Raw genomic sequence first — 21,268 nt, 5'->3', positions numbered from 1 at the left:
AATGACAGTAATAAACAGCTGATCAACTTACAGTGTAGGACTTGTTGTCATTTGTTATCATCAAATTATCCTGATGTATTTCTGCAGCCTGCCTGAGCTTCCTAAAGTCTGGAGAAGAGGGGGCGCAGGGAAGCGACTCGCTTCGACCATAGATCGTATATTAAACGGGGATTCAACCCTTTTCAAATACCGTCTATGGATCCAACTCACTATGTGGACTGCAGTACTCATTTTTGATGATTATTGCAGTCCTTTAATGCTCCTTTAGCTGATAAAATAATCCAAATTAATCCATAATGAAAGTAATATAGTAATACTAGCCTTATAACAATGCAGTTCCATGGTTTCTCTCAGTAATACTCATCAAGTTAAAAAAAAAGTTATCTGGTGTCATTGTTTTCATGGTCAAACAGCAGCCATAGTATTCTTGAGTAATGGGTCTGAAATGGAGTAAATCTTGTTGCTGTGTAAAAGTCCTGTCGACAGTGATTTTGTTTCTTTAGTGGGGTGCTATGTCTTTCTCAATGTCCTCTTTCTGGGAGGAGAAACATCTGATAATGAGACGCTGTCCTTTCTCTCTTTCTTTCTTTCTCAGGTATTCCGTAGAAAGGCGGTGGAGCTGGGTGAAAAGCTGCTGCCAGCCTTCAAAACGCCCACTGGCATCCCTTGGGCTCTGCTTAACCTCAAGAGGTAGAGCGCACACACACACATACACACACACACACACACACACACACACACACTGACTCTTTCTCTCCCAGCAGTCCACTCTGGTGGTATTTGAGGCTGCAGGTCTGTTTTTATGGTTTGATACTTTAAAGAGCTCTTTGGTCTGAGGCTTGATGTGAGCCGGGTGAACACAGGCTCTTTTTGTTCGGCTCTCGCACACGGAGCAGAGATGTTTTAGTCTTACATGACAGAGCGGACTTGTCTGACAGAAGCTGTTTGGTTTTTTCACCCAGGACTACATGCCAGCGGCTGGCTCCGAAACTAAACTACCACTCAAAAGACAAACCAAAAGTTTCTGAGTGCTCTGACAAGGTTATAGGCCACAGACAGCCTTTATTAATACACTGTGACACGATGGCCACACACACACATGCAGAGACACATTCAGGGCAATGATGTAGAAATAAAGCTAGTTTTGTTGCTGATCTTTCAGACTTTTCTTCTATTGGTTGTACAAACTGAGCAACTGGGATTTTTGTCTACAGTAATTTGGCATTCAGGTGCTAAGCTGTGAAGCAGCTTTACTATGTTTTTATATATAGTATCTCATATTTTTGGAAAAGGTGCTTTTAAGGACATGAAAGCAAATTAAATGCAGAGGAGAAAAAACACAATTTATGCCACTCTCCAAAATTACGCTATTAAATTCCAATGCAGAACGTTATTTATCAATGTTATTAACCTTTGTTAGAGTTTTTCTCAACAGATATATATTGAGAAACCAAAAAGGAAATTAGTTTTCAAGTGTACTTAAGTGAGTAGTGCTGTAGGAATTGTCCCAGTGGTGGAGGAAGGAGTCTTTTTCCATACACATGAGCTGACCTGGCTTGACTCAGTTTGACTCGGCACGTTAGCCAAGCACATCAGGGGTTTGCATCTCCATTACAACAGGGCTGCCCACTTGAAGGTGCATCTTTTAACTGAAGACGAGCTTGACAAAGCTCAGGCTGAGCGGCTGTAAAGCAGTGGATACACCATACATATACATCTTTGGAACCATGCTGTTTCTTTAAACCGAATATGAAACGGTAAAATAATGCAGATACTTGAAAGTGCAAACACAGGAGAGAAAACAAACTTCAAAGCACAGAGATTCAGTTAGAAGGTACAAAAGTACTGAGTGCTGAACATAAAGAAACTCTGTCTTTGGAGGTGGGTTTGGGTTGCTTTGGCCCCTCTCCAGTGTAGGTCCATCTCGGGCGTGGCTCAGCACGGTAGTAGTGGTAATGGAAATGCAAATCAGCACAGCACAGTTTGACTTGGTGCGGCCAAATGTGGCAATGGAAAAGCCTCCTGGTGTTTTGTTTTACTGGTGTCACCAGTCAAGTGCAAACTGCAGTGGTGCAAATGTGAATTGTCGTTGGGGAAAAAAAACAGAAAAAAAGGAAAAATACATAAAAATAATGCTAATAATAACACCCCTCTGTGTTTCCTTACATATTGTAGATTCTGGGTCCCGCCTCTACAGTGGGACCAGGAAACTCTACAAGAACGTGATAACAGATGGATGAAAACAGACAAAACACTTGGTAACCCAAGAAATGAGCTTGGAGTTAAACTGTGTTTCTTGGTGATAGTCTTGTGCTTACTGTTACTATGCATAGCACAGCAGGCTGATATGGCTAACAGTTATCTAATGTGAGCTTACCATACTGATGCAATGACTATTGCTAATGCTAGCCTTAAAGACTGGCAATGATACTTGTACACTGGGAAGTAGCACAGCAATGGTGTTAGCATAGCGCAAAACACAACAAAAGTAGAAACAGTCCTGTGTGGCAGTAGTTATGGTGGACAATAAATGTCATCACAGCGTACATTAGAATGGAATATAGAATGCAAATTATTAATTATATTACAGAGCAGTTACTTTTCTAAGCTTTGAGCACAAAGCGTCACCTGTTAGGATCTGTGATAATATCATTATCTGTCTCCAAGAACATTGGAACCGTGAAGAACGTTCATACGTCTGATATCCCTACAGTTCAGTTCCTCTGTCAATCACATGTTATGAGTGGAGGACTGTTTTTTCTCCTCCAGTTTCTCTCTATCTGTCTCTCCCCAGAGAGACTCAACACTCTGCTGTTTGTCAGCTGTTAATTAAAAGGCAGGTTGTCCTGACGATAAACGTGCTGTGACAAATTAATTTTCTCTCTGTCTGTATGGGTGAGTGGACTCTGCCCCCCCTTTATCCTCCTCCCTGGAGTGAGAAACACCCCAGGGAGAAACTCTGTCTCTATGTGTGCGTGTGTGTAAATTCATGTACTTGTGTGTGTGTGTGTGTGTATGCATGATCCCCTAGAGGCCTGAGCAGATTGCCGGTGATGATGACTTTACCTGCATGACTGAGCTATGATAGCTTGGAAACACACACACGCACATTACCAGCATCCCTGAAAACACACACACACACACATTGCCACGCACACATTATACACCACAGTGGCTGATGTGCCAGTGAGCAGAGAACTTAAACTTCTATTTGTAGCTGAAAGTTGTCTTTTCGTTTGTGACATGCAGACATGTGACAGAATAACATCAAGAGAGGAGCCATATGTCTAAAACAAACCAGTAATTTGTTTAAATGTATGTTACTGATTCCTGGAAATGACTTTGTAGGAGCAAAATTTAGACCCACTGCACTATTGCCTAAATTGGCAGTTACACATGCATCAGTGCGCACGTATGGTGTTTACAATATGGCGGACTGGAACAATCACCTACAAGCCTCATAAAAGAGAGCCGTGACAGAGCAAAATGCAAGTTAGGGAAGTCAAACATGACCAAAGATGGTATAAGACTGTAGTCTGCTACAGAATCAACTTATGTTAGTGTGTCCAGCCACCCCAGTTTGGAGAAGCAGCAGGAGTAGAGGTGTAGGAAGCACAGCAATGTACTGCTGCAGCTAGCCTTTTCTGACAGAAAACTGCCTTTACAGAAGCCAAATGTCGCTCTCTTCAACATAACCAGACTCCTTCTGCAGAAACGATAATTTTATCTTGCAGAACATGGCAGTTGCTCATCTACTGCTGTCTCAGTCTGTTAGGTTGTCTGTGGTAAATCCAAACTAACCCCACGTGTCAATAATGGCAACTTGGACAACTATCCCTGTAATGCATTAAAATTTAAAATAGTTGAACGTTGCAGCTGTTAAGTCGTATGTTCAGCTACTTAAGCCTAGTTATATCAGTACACAGCTCGGAAAAAATACTTTCAACAGTCTGGTTAGATTGTCAGATAAATAGACCGTCTTAACATCTTTTCAAAGTCTCCCAGTGTGAACATATTTTACTCGCTGTGTGCAGGTTAAACATAGATAGAGGCAGAGACTCACAGAAACAGATCAAACGTTCTCATAAGTGGGTAGTTGTGAAGAAACATCAGTGAGGTACTTTTGAAGTAGCGTAGTTAGGAGCTTTTAAGAGTGCCTACATAACCTTGACCCAGATTGAAGCAAAAGAAATCTGTAAAAGACACACAGACGCACTTGCAAATGAGGCCCAATTATCATCTCTCCCTTCATCCCCATTTCTCCCTCCTCTCTGTCTGTTTTTACTCCATTTCTTTCTTCATCTTCATTTAAAACCTTTTTTTTCACATCCCACTCTCCTGTATTCCCTCTCCGTCCTTGCTCAGTCCATCCATCTTGCCTTGAGTGACCCAGTATCGTCGTCTGTTTTGGGACATCATATTGTAGGTCCACTCCACTCCATGGCCTTGTTCTCTTTATTTCCTCTTTGCAGTTTTTTTTTATCAGTCTACCCTGCAGCTACCTAAAAAGCCCAAGTGGGGCCACAAGAAACAAGGCCACAGTTTAAAACATGTTGCTGTTTCTACACCAAATAGACCCTGTTTGCTCAGTGGCTGTGTTCATTTTAGAGGACAAGATAAATGCAGTAAATGTATGGGTTTGCAGGTTCTCCAGGGAAATTAATGAGACCAAAGTTAATCAAAAAAAAGTATTTGTTGTCAAAGTCTCTACATATTTAAATTCATTTCTAAAGATGAAAACTTTAGACTGAACATAGTGCACCATAACATCATCTTAAAGGACTAAATCTGCTTGTAAATAAGTACAGACTGCTTCAAGAAGTTTTGGGTTGTGCTTGTGACAACACAACTTGGATGGCTTCACTACATAGTTGTCTGTGAGTATTTTGAAAACTAAATGTCCTGTGTCATTATCACTTTATTATATAAATGCGTCTTTAGCTGGCCATTGACTCTTCAAAGAGTATTATAACACCAGTGTTTGGGTTTTAAACCTACTATGCAGAACTTTTGTCTCCCCCATCTGGCGTGGAGAGTAATTACACAACCATTGCCAAGACATACGACACAAACATTAAATGATGGAGTTACCAGATGAGGTAATTATCTATTTTCCGCTAAAGAAAAGTTGATTGTTTTCCTTTTTTTTAATCCTTCCCCTGATTTTCCTTTTCATCTGGAGCATCAGAAGCTGTTCTTGGATGCTTCTCCTTTGGTTGCCGTTGCCTACTCCTTTGCTGTGGTTGCTCCCTTCAGCTCTGCAAACCCAATCATCCCCGGTTGATGTAAAATGCATGACTTACCAGTGCGTCAGCGCAGTAATGTCGCCACAGACACCAGATTTAAATTCTCAGGTATACTGCAAAATACAGAATGGCTGAACTGGCGGTAAAGGCTTGAATGTAATGGGCACTTATTTATATGTAAAAGTCTTGAACTCCTCCTGGACGATGTTTTGCTACCCTCTCTGGTTGAAAGTTTCAAACCTGTTTCACTTCATCACACCTAGAAACACTGATTGATGTGGTTTATGGCTGCACAATTAATTACAATATTATCCAAACTGTGTTGCATGACCACAGGCAATATCCAAATTACAGAACCAAAACCAAATCCCAATTGTTTGAAAAGTGAAAAAAATGCGTGGGAAAATAGCATTATAATGAAGCACTGTAGTGCTGCTGAGATGCCCTGACCTAAAAATCTTGTTCTTCAGATGAAAGAAAACATTTGTTTGGTACAGACCTCAACAAATATCTCAAATTCGCAAATTTACTGTTTTTCAGTAAAAATTAAAATTCTAATGTAAGAATGATCATTCCCACTAATTGTATTGCATATCATAGATACAGTTTCAGTCAAAATAATACAAATATGACTTTTTAAAAAACAAACAACCTTAGGTTAAATCACAGGAGGTCAGAAAAAAAACAACACCCCGGGTCAAATAGGCAAGATCTGAACATAATTTCCTCTATCTGTCCCCCTTAAAGTCCACCTCTGATCATAAAATGCTCTGCAAGAAATAATGAATTGTGTGTGATGACTTTTAAATTTTGCAAAATCTGTTCAAACACCTTGTTAAAATTGTTTACGTGTATTTCTACACCTTGCCTTCACTTAGTATTCAAAGATTCATGAATATGCAAAGAGCCCCACACTGCACAACCTCCCAGTCCCACCTCCACCCCTCAGTAGCTGCACCTGGCTTCTCCTCCGTGTTGCTAGCCAGTCACAGTAACTACCTACATCTGGCCTCTCCTGTGGGTTTGGCATCATTGCTAATGATATGTATAGCACCACGACTTCAGTTATTGTGATTGGTTCTCTAGGTTTATGATGTCATATACCCAGCCTGACTGAATCAGTTTTTTTTTAGACTGCTCTTGCTCACTGCAGTTTCAAAGCAAAAAATGCTCAGAAATGGTGTTTACTGCTTATTTCCCTCCTGATATGTCTAGTAACACATGAAAAACACCACATGGACATGTTAACAAGGTTAAAGACACAATTTTCACTGGAGGGGCTTTTTAATTTGTTTTTTTTTCACTCCTTATCTTGGGCAAACACTTGAATGAGCTTAAAAAGTGGACTCGTGCTTGTAAAAAGAGTTCACACTGGTCAGGGAATTCCTTATGAGAATTTATATACTGGAAGCAAGAGATGTTGAGCAGAACAGCGAACTGGAAATCTGCACTAATAAGCTCAACCAATTATTGCTCATCCATGAAATACCAGAAACACACTGAGATAAAGCAACATACATGTTTGTGGAAGCATTTTGAATTAATCATGATAGAAGTTCAAAAGAAATCTTCATAGATTTATTCATCAGGGTGATCAGTGGAAAATCTTGTCTTGATGTGCAGTTGATTTATCTTCAGGAGACACTTGAAGCAGCCTCAACTTGGCCACTTGCGGTGTCTGATAAATCAGGGGTACTGTACCTCAGAAAGCATCAGAGGCCGGCCCTTGATTCATAGGACCCCCCCGCCGTCACTCTCTCCTTCTCTCTGGCTCTGTGCATAAACCCATTGATTGCCACTAACTGAGCGGAAAATGCTCCTAAGATCCGATCGATTCATCCAATTGATCTGTCACAAACTCTGGTAGCACTGCTGCCAGATGGACAGAGGAACATTTGTCCCTGAATTTAGCTTTGATAATTATAGTAGAAGAATTACAAAGACAAAGAATTACAGCTCTGAGACGGCTGAGATCCAGTGAAATTAAGACTATCAGAGAAAACTTTCCTGTTTTGATTTTTGTTTTATCTTGTCTCCCTTTTTTTCGTTAATAACAGCTTGTCTTTATACTGTCAAATACTTATCATTGACTTGTGGGAAGTAGAAAAGTCATCAAGCATACAACAGTTGGTGAGGAACTTGTACAATCAGTGAAAAGATTTGGCAGTTTGGATGAAAAGGTTTAGATTAGCCAAAGTTGTGAACATTCTGAACAAAAGTAAGCATTAACAGAGAATAAAGAACCAATATTAGCTAATTAAAAGCTGCGTAGATTTGCTTTTATTCAGGGAAAGCCTCAGAAATGTTTACTTTTTTTTCTGCTTCCTTTTAGTAACAGAAAAATTATATTGTAAGACAAACATGGAAATGGTTTTGGCAAAGTCGGGCAGTAATTGGGCTTGGATTTTACAAATGTGTCACTTTATTAATTAGGCCTAAGTGTAATATTTTCACACGTTTAGTGCGTTGGATGCTTTTCAGTTTAGTTGAAGAAGAAATCAGACAGTTTATCCCTAAATATATTAACACAAGTGTGTGAAAAAATATCTCAACTGGTAGCTCCTTCAAAATTCATACTTACTTTTCTCCTTTTAACTCTTATTTTTTCCACTTTTCTGCTGAAACATGTAACTCTTACGGCAGAAATACACTCATAAGTATTGGAAAAGGAAGCTTAGGGTTTCGATTAAGGAGCAGTCTAACTTTAGACGATCACCAGTGTGCTCACGGCATCTTTTGGCCGCACAGCACTGCTGCAGACCTCCCCAGGAACTCTGGAGAAATTAACTTCTGTGGTCAGAGTTACACTTTTATGCAGTTTCTGGAAAGTTATCAGGCTAAAATTAATTTGTAAAATTGGTAAATTAAACAGCAGCACAATAAAAAAATACTGTAAGTCTTGATACATATTGTTATATTTAATTTCATTTATTTTTATTTTGTTTTTGGAATATAATTGTTATTATGTTTTTATCAGTAATTATTTGATGCTTTTTTCCTTTTCTTTTTCTGATTCTTTCTCTTTTTCCCTGAATATTTGATGCTGATGTTGGGGGGAGTGGGGGGTTTATAAAGGTTAATGTATGTATGGCTGTATGCCGCTTGAATGCCAAAAAACAATATAATAATGTTGACATATTTGTCATATCCCATGTTTTCCCAGAAGTGACAGAAACTAGTGGCTAGTGGGAAATGCCTTAAATACATTAGGCATTTCTCTGGGTTTGACCATTGTTGGAATCAGTCCACATCTCAACAAAATCTACAATAAGTCTAGTGTTTCAATGTGGAAATGTTCCATATAAAAGCTTTATAGTAATGGGAAATCATATGAAAAATTGTCTACCCATACTGTATGTACATGTGTGGCTTCTTGTAATATTAAGTTGCTTGAAGTCACAGCAGCACAATCAACTGTCTCCCCTGTTTCCTCTGACGCTGTCTGTCTCTCTCACTCTTTCACACAAAACACACACACACACACACACACACACACACACAGTAGTTACCAAGTCATTATCTGCTTCGGCCAGTATGTCCCATAGCTCTTCTATTAACATTCAGACTGATAAAGCTCTTGCAAATCACTCCCACAGCACTGCATACTGACTGGCCTTAATGGGATCAGGCATTGTGCAAATTGTGTGTGTATGTGTGTGTCTGCATGCGTTTGTGTGTGTATTAGTTTGTGTTGAGGTGTCGGGATCTGTGCTCCGCCTTGAAATTAGCCCATTCCTCCCTACTACAGGCATCATGATGATTGTTTCCCACATGCACGCACATACTCACAAAAACAGTTCTTATAATTGACTATGAAAGGTTTGAAATATACTCCAGTTTAATTTTTTTAACGCCATACTAACAGAAAACTTAAAATTGCGAAAGACAAAGAAGATTTTGAAATGATACTTGTTCAGTTTCAGTCAGGTGGAGTCACGGGAAAGTTTGAGCCTTTTGGGATTCTGATTCTACTAACTTGAAGACAGTATCTGCTTTCCAAAAAGACAAAAATGCAGCTAAAAGCAATATCATCATCTTAATGACACTGCAAGTTGGAACTTACTCTTTTGCCCCGGCTCTCTTTTCTTATCTCGTGGAAGAAAATATATAAAAAAGTCAGCTGCTCCTTCAGCTACAGGCTCTGGGACTGAGGCAATCAATCCTGAGCTCTTGGGGTCTTGGAGTTTGATTAATAGGTCTAGATGGGGAATGGCTCTATTAGTACAGCCTGGTTGTCACACTGGGTGACCCTGTGAAGTGGCACTTTGTCATGGAGCATTTTCTTCGAGATGCGATAGGAAAATTAACTTGTTAAGTCCAGTGGATGTGTGGAAACGCTGTGCTAAGTAAAGGCTGATGATGGTGTATTAATATTGAGTGTCATCAGCATAGCAGCAGAAAAAGAGTCATAAAATGTGGAATAACATGATCAAATCAAGAGATTTGCTGAACCTCTATGCAGATGACATATTTCTGTCCTAATTGTAGTGTGATCTCGCATCCAGGACACCAGTGTCCCCAATTAAAGAGGCCCAAGTCTCGTAAACAATGTAAAAAAAATTCTAATAAAAATTAGGTCATCTTCAGCTAACGGGAGGGAATTAAAAAATGTTTTTGGCAGTTTATAGTGAGTTTTACAGCCCAACCATTACTTTATTTTTGAGGTAATGCTAATTTAAAACATAAATGTCTTAGATTAAGTTTAACAAGTTTGCTAACCATTTTTAAACATAAACAAATCTCAAAATAATCAAATATCTTTTATAAGGATCTCTTAAATTTGTTTTTAAAACTTGTGACCAAGATGCGTACTGAGCGGAACTTTTCACATTAATTTGTTAGCGCTCTCTGGTGGACAAAGTGTGTACTACGAATGTATCTTGGGCCTTTCTGTAATTCTGTTTCTTATAAACTAAACTCATTTAAACTAGAAATGAGAGCCTTCAGATTCTTGTACATGAACACAAATCATCAACGTTTTTGGTCAGCCAAACTTTCTAAGCAAAAAGGAAAAAGGAACTAGTTATTTTAACCCAAACTGCAATCGTTTCATAAACCGAACCAAGTAGTTTTGGTGTCTAAATCTACCTGGACATTTATTTTAAAAGATTAACAGGATGTTGCACATTTAGTATAGAATGACCGTGGACAATGGTTTGAGAGTCGTGCTGAGAGTCAGGAGAAAAATGGAAAATTTGTGTGTGTGTGTGTGTGTGTGTACACAAATTTTATCTGTTAAAGACTGTGTTGGAGGTCGCTAACCAATGGACAAAGGGAGGAACCTTTATGTGTGTTCTTACAAAGACCCCAGTTATGAGTACATGCATGTACACACAACGGTCACACAATCATTAGTACTGGTAGTAACGCTCTTTGACTGACCTGGGGCTCTTTTTGAGAAACAAAGAAAAGTCTGGCATTCAGGGCATCCAGATATTTTTTTTTACAGCAAACAAACACACACACAAATTCACACACTTTCCCTCAGTGCAGCTCTCCTCGACAGTAACCTGAGGCAGTGGAAGGCAGCCATGATTTAAGGCCTCTAATTAAGTCGCTAACTGTGAATCTATCGCAATTCACATTTTCTTTACGCCTGGAGGAGGAGAAGTACAATAGATTTTAGGACAGAGAGGAAGAGGTATTGAGGGAGGAAAAGCTGGGAGGAAAACAGAGGTCATGGCATGGATGAGAAGGGGAGTGAAAGGGCTGGCACAGAGAACAAAAAACTGGGCCAAAATATAGGCTTCATCCAACCACAGAGTGCAAATGAATTGGAGGAGTGCTTTCTAACATAATACTAGAGGAGCGTGAGAGGGCACTTCCTGGCATGACATGGTAATTTATGGAGATGGAATGCCTTTTCTGTTTTTCCAGGTTACTGCTTGGCACCACAGAATTAAAATCACTGTTGTTGGCGCTACAGAATGGACTGGAGGGTATAAAACCAGCCGGCTACGATTTGTCATTTCACAGCTGGCCAGGAAATAGCTACGGGTGTGCGAAGGCTGAAAAATAAGAAGATTCGAGACCCCCAGAAGGACAACACAAGATAGACAAGATGCCAGGAGAACTGGAATATGTCCTCCAATGCAAACCCTCATAATTCACAGTGGCATCAGGCTGTAATGACCTAGTTTTTTCTAGGCCAAGGCTTTGGATCCATATTTGTTGCATGGACGCCTTGAGCCCTTAGTTTTTTGTTTCTTCGCTGGCTATACGATGTGGAGACAACATGTAATGTCAGATTATCTTGATGGACATTAAGTTGTTGAAACTGGAGGACTAAAGATACCAAAAAAATTCACATTTGAGGAACTGAAATCAGAGAATTTTGACATTTTTTCTTTCACAAAATGGCTCGAAACAATTGATCTATTATCAAAATAGTTGGCGATTATTCAGTTAATAATTAATTATTGTTACAGCTCTACTAAAATATGTTTGAAAATATTTTGGGCTAGGATTAGGCAGTGTAGAAACAGAGTCTTGATCCACGTTTGATCAAAACTGCCTGATTTGACACTGAGTTTTGGGAGCCTTTGTTTGAAAGCATGACTCAAAATGGTGGCTATCTGGTCACAGTCTTCCTCATACAAATGGTTCAATAAAAATGTTTCTTAAAACATAAATAGGCAATGTAGTAACAAAATCTTTATCCATATATGATTAGCACTGACTAGTCTGACTGTTTTGATCTTAGTTGTGAGAGTCTGAATTGTTGTGCTGGACAGACCTGCTGACTTGACGCAATTGGATAAATCTACAACCAATCAGGGCGAGAGAGAGAGAGAGAGAGAGATGGAAAAATGCATCCTAATGCCCTGTTAAACTTACAAAATGTAGCATGTGTCAACCTCAAATATTTATTTTTGAAAATGTAATAAGAAACCAAAAATACCATTAATTTAATTGCGACTGGCCTGACTTCACATCTTCCTTTCAGTAGTTATGAAACAGGATGAAACACGGGTTACGCAAATTAATTAAAATCTATGGGCATGGAGTCCTGTTCGCCAAACAAACTGCATCATATCAGTCCTGTCAGAGGTGGATGATGCTGGCTGATCTCTTGATTTATAATGAAAGTTCAATATCAGCTTTGATACATTTGTCTAAGCTTAACATAATCTCTAAAAAGGTCCTCCAGTACTAGGTCACCATAACATTTAATTAACGTTTCCAGTCTATTTTGCAAAGAGAATTACTGAATGTTTTTGAGTGTGCTGCATTACATTACTACTCGTTGGTATAAAGCATGACTCATCAACACATTATGACGAAGAGTGAGAGACACCACTGTGCCTCCTGTGAGTGAATTCATCAAACTGAGACATTTTATTCATCTAGCTTTTGATAAAAATCTTCATGCCCCTGACCGATGTGAAAAGTAAGCCAACCTTGATCCTTTATATTACATTGCAGTACAGTTTGCAGCGTGAAGAGAGGTCAAAACCAAACAGTGTTTTTATAGATTAGAGTTTGTACAGTAATAAGTGTCATTACACCCACTGTGAGAAAAGGGATGTAGAACGTGCTACTTGGTAACAGTGTTTGGAAACTGGGCCAGCAGGACATCTGCATCAGTAGTCAAACACAACGGTGGACTCCCATCTGATGGAGTAATACAGTTGCATTGTGCTGTATGCCAGTGGATGAATGCCAGTTTCCAATCCCAGTATGGGAAGTGACAGAAACAACAATGAGTTTCCACCAGGACACGGGCCTGAATGCCCCTCACTAGCTGTTGAAACAGGTTCATTTTGCCCAAGATGGAGCTCAGGCAGCTTCCTGACCCAATGTTTTTATTGGGTTTACCAGCATTAATGTATTACTTCGATCAAAGTTCGTTCACTATGAGTTGTTATAGCAAGCAGCCACAGTGAAAAAACTCACCAACATCTCTTAGACACCAATGGTGTCCGTTTGGTTTCTTCACCAGCCTCTCCCTGCTGTCAAATGTGTTTGGTAAGAACAGGTGTTGTTAATACAGTAGAGAGGTAATATAAGTTAGGAATGTCATTTTCTTTTCTTTTCTTTTTTAGTATTTTGGTGCATTTGGTGTATTTCTAGTACAGCTGGAAAGAGGGAGGTGAGGGGACAACATGCTGCAAAGGAGCGCAAGTTGGAATCAAACATGGATGTTATGTTAAAAGGCAGAAAAAAACACTAGTAGTCACAGCTTTATTGCTAATATGTAATCTGTCTTGCTTAAAGGTATGGTGAGCAATTCTGGAGAAAGATGGTTGATTGTTGAATCTCATTCCCAAGTTAATTTTTGTGAATGTGACTCAGCAATCAACTGTCTCCCCGTCCTGTGATCGGTCAAAGTGTCCTGTCACAAAGAAGATTTTCTAAAGCCTGAAGACAGAGCCAAGAAGAAGAGAAATCTAGTTTTCTCTCAGACCGCTTGAATTCCATTATGCTCAAAGGTTATTATGGACCTTTTGCCAAATGACGCCAAAAATAAAGTGCCTACCCCGACCTTAATAGAGATTTAATGTCCATTAAAGTGAGCCTGTGTTACGTTTGCTGAACAACGACCACCATGGTTTCAAGTCACAATCACAGATTAATAATAAATGTGAGGTCAGGTCAATTATATTTTTGTCAAAATATCACAGATCACACTTGAATGGGCTTTACAGTCTGTACAGGACCTGACTCCATCTATCCTTAGACCCTCAAGAAGGGTCTGCAAAATGACTCAGTAATGTCAGTTACACAACACTGACATTAGTCACCTTATGCTACCAGTCATACCAGACCAAATAAAACTGTTTCACCAAAACAAAACATTCACTGTTGTCAGTGTTTTATTGCTTTTGAATGCAACATTCATTTATAAAAGGGTGTTTATTCCTTTGAACAGTTACATATTGTTTCTTTAAATAAATAAAGTGTCATATTTTGCCTGAGCAGTTCAATAACTTCAGTAGCTCTGTCCAGACAAACAGACCGGGTTTGACAGCTGTTTTTTTTCCAAACTTCTTCATTTTCTAATTAACTTCCAGCCCGCTTTACAGATCTCAAATAGACGTAAATTTATCTTTCTGAAACTGGCAGACACCCTGACAAGATCAATGATATTCCAAACACACCCTCATCTATCTGTCTCCAGTATTTATACTTTATGTCTGCTCTTCATTGGTCTGTGTCTGTTGGGTTTACACAGCAGCTTTTCCCTGCTGTATCTTGTTTTGTTCTCCTTAACGGGGATTTAGTGTTTCTCACAGCGGGGCTTTGGGAGGGATTGGGATGGACATGGGTGAGTTGGAAAGGTGTGATTATGCCTCCCCAAATACCCACTACCAGGGACCGGGATTTATCGTTCATCACAGGGTTTATAAAAGGATCGAAAAAGATGGATAGACAGATCAAGTCTACAGTTGACTGAGGGGAAGTGGAGGCAGCAGTGAGAGTTGTGTACATAAAGGAATAATGTTCTTCTGGAGCACTAATACAGCTGTATATTTTAGATTTAAACTGAGAATACATAATGTCATACACATGACTATGCTTACATTATACTTCGGGTTAACACTTTATTTGACAGGGCGTGCATAAGACTGTCATTATGCCGTCATAACCATGACATGATACCCGTCATGACCATGACGGAGTCTTCAGTAATGCTTATGACTGTTGTCTTTATTACGACAACTTGGTACTTACCAAGCCAATAATGTCTTTGTTATGACAACTTGACGTTTAATGTCTTTGTTATGACATCTTGATGTTTATCAAGCCAATAAAGTCTTTGTTATGACAATTTGACATTAACCAAGACAACATGACCTGTCAAAGTCTTTGTTATGACAACTGGACATTTACCAAGACAACATAACCCATCAATGTCTTTGTTATGGCAGCTTGACATTAATCAGGCCAATAATGTCTTTGTTGTGACAACGTGACATAAACCAAGACAGCATAATATCGCCATGTCTTTGTTATGACAACTTTACATTGATCAATACAAAAATGTATTTGTTATATAACTTGACATTAACCGAGGCAAAGACTTCTTTTTTAGGATAACTTGACAGTAATTAAGCTAATAATTGACAATAATCAAGCCAATAATGTCTTTGTTATAACAACTTGACATTATCAGACTAAAATAAAAAGTTTAGCTTTTTGTGTTATCACTACATTATACTGCCATACATGGTTGCTTTTGACACTTGCTGTCATGCAACCATTATAAGTTTGTCATGAATATTTTCTATGATCTAAGTGGTATATTTCGGACTTGTCATTAAGATGTCATTAAGTTTTATTACACTGTCAAATGCTCTTGTAACAGAGTCATGAATAATTTTCTGGACTTCATGTACAGCGGTACTATTTGGACTTGTTATACAGATGTCCTTAAATGTTATTGGGTCTGTTCATGCTTAATGTCAAGTTGTCATAACAAATACATGATTGCCTTAAGTAATGTCAAATTGTCATAACAAAGATGTCTCAAGCAATGTCGACTTTGCAATAAAAATGACATAACTGACCAAATGACACTTTGCAACAACAGTCTGCCACTCAAAGATTTCTTCACCTTCGTGACAGGTGTCATAACATGGTTATGACAGTGTAATGGCAGTCTTATGAACACCCCTTCAACTAAAGTCTTACCAACTTATGTGCAGGCAATCATAGATTAAACATCCTATTTTAACATCGGCATCATTCTAAAGCTAACAAACACTCAGCTCCCAGCACAGTGATGGGATTTTTCCCTCACCAGTGATGTTCTCTGACCCTCATCTGCAGCTCTGTGCTCGCTGCCTCGTGCCGCTGTGGTCCTTTCTGTGTTTGGTTGACTTGATTAAATCCATGGTGTAATGGGAAACAAATTATGGCTTGTGCAGCATGATGAGTTGAAGGGGGGATAATTAGTATGTTCATCCACCTCTCTGAAGAGATGTGTATGTATGTGTGTGTGTGTGTATGGCTCTTCTCCCAATTCACACTCCTTCTCCTCCTCCTCCTCCTTCTCATTTGCTGGATGTCTCCCATGTGTGTTTGTGCGTGCATGCAGCTCATGTCCATGAGTCCTCATAGTTCAGACATCCTGGTGTGCTCTTCACAGTGTAGTGAATTGTTAATATGTATTCATGAGTAGTTACTTGAAGCGTTGCCACCAGAGTCATCAGTCTTTAGTCTGGAAGTGATCTGTCAGTGGCTCTAATGATCCGGCGCACACACACACATACGCCCTGTCACTTGGTCGTCTGTCCTTGTCAAGTCAGCTCGGGTTAGTAACTCTCACATATGGCCCGAGAGTCAGTGCAACCTCGTCATCACTACCGGCAACGTCAAGGGAGAGGGTGGGGTTCTGACTGACAGACAGATGGACACCGGCAAGGATAAGATGTGCTGCCAATGTCAACTGTGTGTGTGGGGGAAAAAAACAAAGTGAATGCACCCACAAATATGACAGATGGAGTGTGAAGTTGTAGCTTGGATTTTTTTGAAGTGATCTGTAGTGATTTTCTGGCCAACTACTGCCTCCTTAGTGTTAGGGCGTCCTTTTCAAAGAACAGCCTAATTAATATACCTTTATTTAAAAAAACACGTTGGAAATAATAATTTTCTGTGTTCTGTGTATAATCAAATTTGAAATTGGACTTATATGTAAGGCTAAATGCTGTGGATCAATTGTATTTTCCAGCTGATAATTGTCAGTTGTAAGTCAACTGTCATTATCAGCTTATTATTATTTTCTTATTTTGATTCTTTAAAAGTCACCAGAATGCATGAAAGTCTATGAAACTCAACTTTTTGGGAGGAGAGGACCTCCAGACCTCCCGCTTTGGTTTCAGATTCCTCTCTCTTTAATGTCCATATCCATTTTCAGAATCTGTTTGTAAATGTCACTAAAGCTAAAGATGACTAATATTAATGTCTTTCAAAAATAGCATGCAAATTATCATGCAGCGTTTTAGTTGTCTTCGCGATTTGAAGTATGAGTCAGTGCTGAGAGACGTAAGTTGATTTTTTGAAGATTTTTTAAGCTGTCAGTTTCATATCAAGACATGCAGGTTCTGCTGTGCGCTGATGAAAAGCTTTTCTAACATGACTCATGCTGCATTCTTGTGTTTTTGTCCAGAGAGCGCTTACAAGTATTAGAGGGAATTAATATAAATTAACCGCAATTAAAGACAAGTTAAGGTGGTTCTGCATGTGTCTCAAATTTTAAATTGTCTCTCTCTTTTGCTAGCTGTGTTTCAGTGAGCCTTTTTTGCAGTTTTTAACCCTCTGCCTCCTTCTCTTTTTGTCTTTGTCCAGTGGTATTGGTAGAAACTGGCCGTGGGCGTCAGGTGGCAGCAGCATCCTGGCGGAGTACGGCACCCTGCATTTAGAGTTCATGCACCTCAGCAAACTCTCTGGAAATCCAGAGTTTGCACAAAAGGTAACAGACACAAACGAGGACAGATGATATTACTTTTTCCACACTTAATGGTTGTGTTTTGCAGAAGTGTGTAATATCAGGGAACAGGCTTTTTCCTTCCAAAAGGGAGGAATTACCCCTTTACTTTATTTCCCCATACAGATATGGCTGATGTCACATTTTCATACAGTTTCTATCCTTTCAGAATGTTGCATATAATAATTTACACGCTGCAATTTAAACAGTTGTGGAGTTTGATGTGAGCTTTACTTGATGCTTCTTTGATCATTAGGTAATGAACATCCGGAAAGTACTAAACCGCCTGGACAAACCTCAGGGGCTGTACCCCAACTACCTGAACCCCAACAGTGGCCAGTGGGGCCAACGTAAGTCCTCCTCACTCCTCTATCACATCAAGCTTCTTCTGTCTCACCATTTCTCCTACATTTCCCACATGCATAGCACTCGTGTGTCAGTGGACAGGCCGCCCTTCAGCTCCGGAGTCAGACGCTGTGCCGGCCGGTCTTTGTCCTCCTGTTTCAAGGCTGCCTCAAAAATTGAGCAGCTAATTTATCATAAACACGCAGTTCTAATCCCTTTTTAAAACTAGCTTCTACTACACACATGCAATCATGAAGAAAGTGTTGGTTGCTTAAGCTGATATATAAACAGAAAAATCAGCGAATGTGTTGCAGATGAGAGAGCCACGACTCAACATTAGCTGCACATCACCAGAGACCGTCATCCATTTTTATCATTTCAGTTTGAGCCTCTCTGTTTGTCTTTTGTTTTGACATGTCTCTGATTCATAACATTTCACTGTGCATCCATCTCAAACAGAAGGGTTACTCACAAATCCACACGAAGAATAATTGACTTTTTACTTGTCCCTCCAAGCAGACATAAATAATCCTCCTTTTTGCATAGCAAGAATATGTTTCACAAAGTAAAAATCCTTCTGTAGAACAAAATTATAATTAAAAGGAGCATCCAGAAAACTGTATTCCACAGAATCACAACTGTAAAGCAGCCTCCTTCCTTCACTAACTGACGTCTAATGAGCATTTACTTCTCGACTGTGACACGAGGAAGCGCATTTTACCACTACATGCCTAGTAATAGACCCACAGTGTAAAAAGCATTGGCAACTAACAGCAAGAATGTACAATTAGTTAAGTATATTATGTTGACTTCAGCTCTTACAGCACATGTTGAACAGACAATCAGTGCTGCTCCTGTTTGTCTTCAAGGAATTAAATCCTTCATATACTTGAAGTTTGTTGGGATAATCTTTAGATCTGCTTTTGATCCAGTGGACTATCCTCACTGGCAGAAAGAATAAGTTTGTCTTTTGTGGCTTTTTGGTCATCACTGTTTAAACAGAGAGTAAACATTTCTTTGGGTGTGCCTCAAGGCTTCGTCCCAGGTCTTTTTATTATTTTTTTTTAGAAGTTTTGCTTCTGCTTGGAACAATCATTTGTATGTTTTCTAAATATTACATCTCACTAGCCATGTTTCTATAAATATATTTTAATGCACATTTTGAAGTATCGCATTAGAAAAAGTAGATGGACACAGAAAAAAAAAGTTTTAAAACTCACATGAGGTGGTTTCTACTTTTTTACAAAAAAGAACGAATGCACGGATAGAAGATGGAAACACTTTTTCCAGATAATTTCTGATGTAGCAAACATTTAACTGACATAGCCGATGAGCTGTTTCCGCTCCGGCAGTGTCCTCATCACTTCCATGGCTCTGTAACACATCCATGATGGCTTCCCACTGATCTGAAGGAAACCCCCTCACATTAATACGTGAAATTGCTGAAATGTCGTATTTCCATTGTTTTTCACCATTTACTGCTTTTATCTGTTTTTCACCTTGTTTTCCAACTATAGAATTGTCTCGACCTACTGCTAAACTCGACGAACTGACTCCTAAGTGGATGGACACAAGCATTCATTTGCATTTCCTTTTCCCAGATTACTTGAAATGTGGTTAAAATGTGGGAGTAATCAGGTGTAATCACAGCTTCTGTTACCAAAATGAATCTGGCCAAGTGCTTTCTGCCTTGTTGCCGCAAAGTTTTATGGATACAATTGCAAGACTTTCTCATAATTTCCTACAGAGGAGCAGAGATGAAACGGAGTCAGACGGAGGTGGTAATTTCCCACCTTAATACAGTGGATAGAAAATGAAAATCACAGTCTGAAATCTTTGAGTTAATAGTTACCTGGACTTTGATATCAGAAACATTAATATAATTTGCATTTATCACTCTAATACCGTCACCAAGGTTAGACCCTTTTCCTCCCAAGTTGACACTGAAACACTAATGCATGCAAATTACATCTTGCCTGGAAAGCTGCCATGCACTTTACGCCGATCTCTCAAAGAAAACTGTTATACACCTGTAATTTGTCCTGACTAACATCAGAAATGCACAGATCCTTCTGATCTTATAATCACTCAACTTGCTCCCACTCGGATCCACAATTTGTCCATGAACTCAGATCCAGTTATTGTTCATAAATGATCTCTTTCCTACAAATCCACCAACTTCTTTTTGTATATCTAGAACCAAAACCTTTGATGATAATACGTAATTATTTCTTCACCTTTTTTTTTTTTTTTTGCATTTAGTGTAGAAAATCTTCATCTTTTTAATTCGTCATCATTCGTTGCTGCCTTAACGTTGAGGCAGATTTTAGTTTTTTAGATTTGGAATATTCATATTAAAAATGTTCCTTTTGACTTGTAGTTATGTAATAACGATTAAGTCTCTTTGTATTATTTATCTTCAGAGTATTTCCTTTAACTGCCTCAGTTTTCCTTTAATCCCCCCTTTTTTTGGCCAGTTTAGTTTATCTTTCATTATTCTTCATTATTATGAACAAATTTATTCTTTAAAAAGCAGAATGAATTGCTTGAAAAGTGCCATATAAATTAAAAATTTTGTTTGTCAAAGTCTTCATCCCTGGCAACAGTGGCTGAAGATAAATTAAAGCTAAAAAAAAAAAAGAACTTTTTATGAACGTAAAAAAGCAGTGTGTCTCCTTAAATGTTCTTTTGATCTAAATTTAATATATGATGACAGACTGATCCAAGAATTGTACAATTTTTGCAACAAAAAAGATTTTATATTGGGATATACCTTCTCATCACTCTTTCCATTTGAACCATGTTCCCTGTCTTTACATTAGTGTGACCCACTGTTTATCACTGTCAGGTACTTTCCTCCTCTCACCTCCTATCTTCAACGTCAGTCTGTGTGCACGTGTCCGTTCACGTGTCCACGTCTCCGACGGTTTGTGGTAACAGGGTATAATTTCGAATCCATTATCAGACCCTTCAAAACATGTAGCTGAACAGGTAATGATGGTAATAACAGAGAGGTGAGACTTTGAGGAAGAGGAGAGAATGGAGGCGTTCAGAAAAAAAGAGCAAACATATGTAGCCACAGAAACAGATATACATACACACAACGGAAAAAGGTTGTAAAGTATAGTTTGGGACACAAGAAGTCCAGCAGTAAAAGCCTGTCCAACCATTAGCTGTCAGAGTAGCAGAGTAGATATAATGAAAGTGACGCTGAGAAGAAGCAGGAGAAAAGCTTGAGGACAAAATT

At 39.0% G+C, this 21,268-nt stretch overlaps 1 protein-coding gene across 1 annotated transcript in view; it reads left to right on the top strand.

Moving 5' to 3' along the window:
• The window catches only part of man1a1 (mannosidase, alpha, class 1A, member 1), a 187,076-nt gene that overhangs the window by 143,806 nt on the left and 22,002 nt on the right, over positions 1 to 21,268 (top strand). The window contains exons 5-7 of the mRNA XM_084737405.1: positions 596 to 690; positions 17,538 to 17,661; positions 17,933 to 18,026. Of these exons, the coding sequence (XP_084593531.1) occupies positions 596 to 690; positions 17,538 to 17,661; positions 17,933 to 18,026 (313 nt within the window). The remainder of the gene's footprint in view (positions 1 to 595; positions 691 to 17,537; positions 17,662 to 17,932; positions 18,027 to 21,268) is intronic.

The sequence above is a fragment of the Lutjanus erythropterus genome, chromosome 15 (assembly GCF_056507025.1).
Source record: "Lutjanus erythropterus isolate fLutEry1 chromosome 15, fLutEry1.hap2, whole genome shotgun sequence".
NCBI lineage: Eukaryota > Metazoa > Chordata > Actinopteri > Lutjaniformes > Lutjanidae > Lutjanus > Lutjanus erythropterus.
This window is presented reverse-complemented; position numbering and strand designations above follow the sequence as displayed.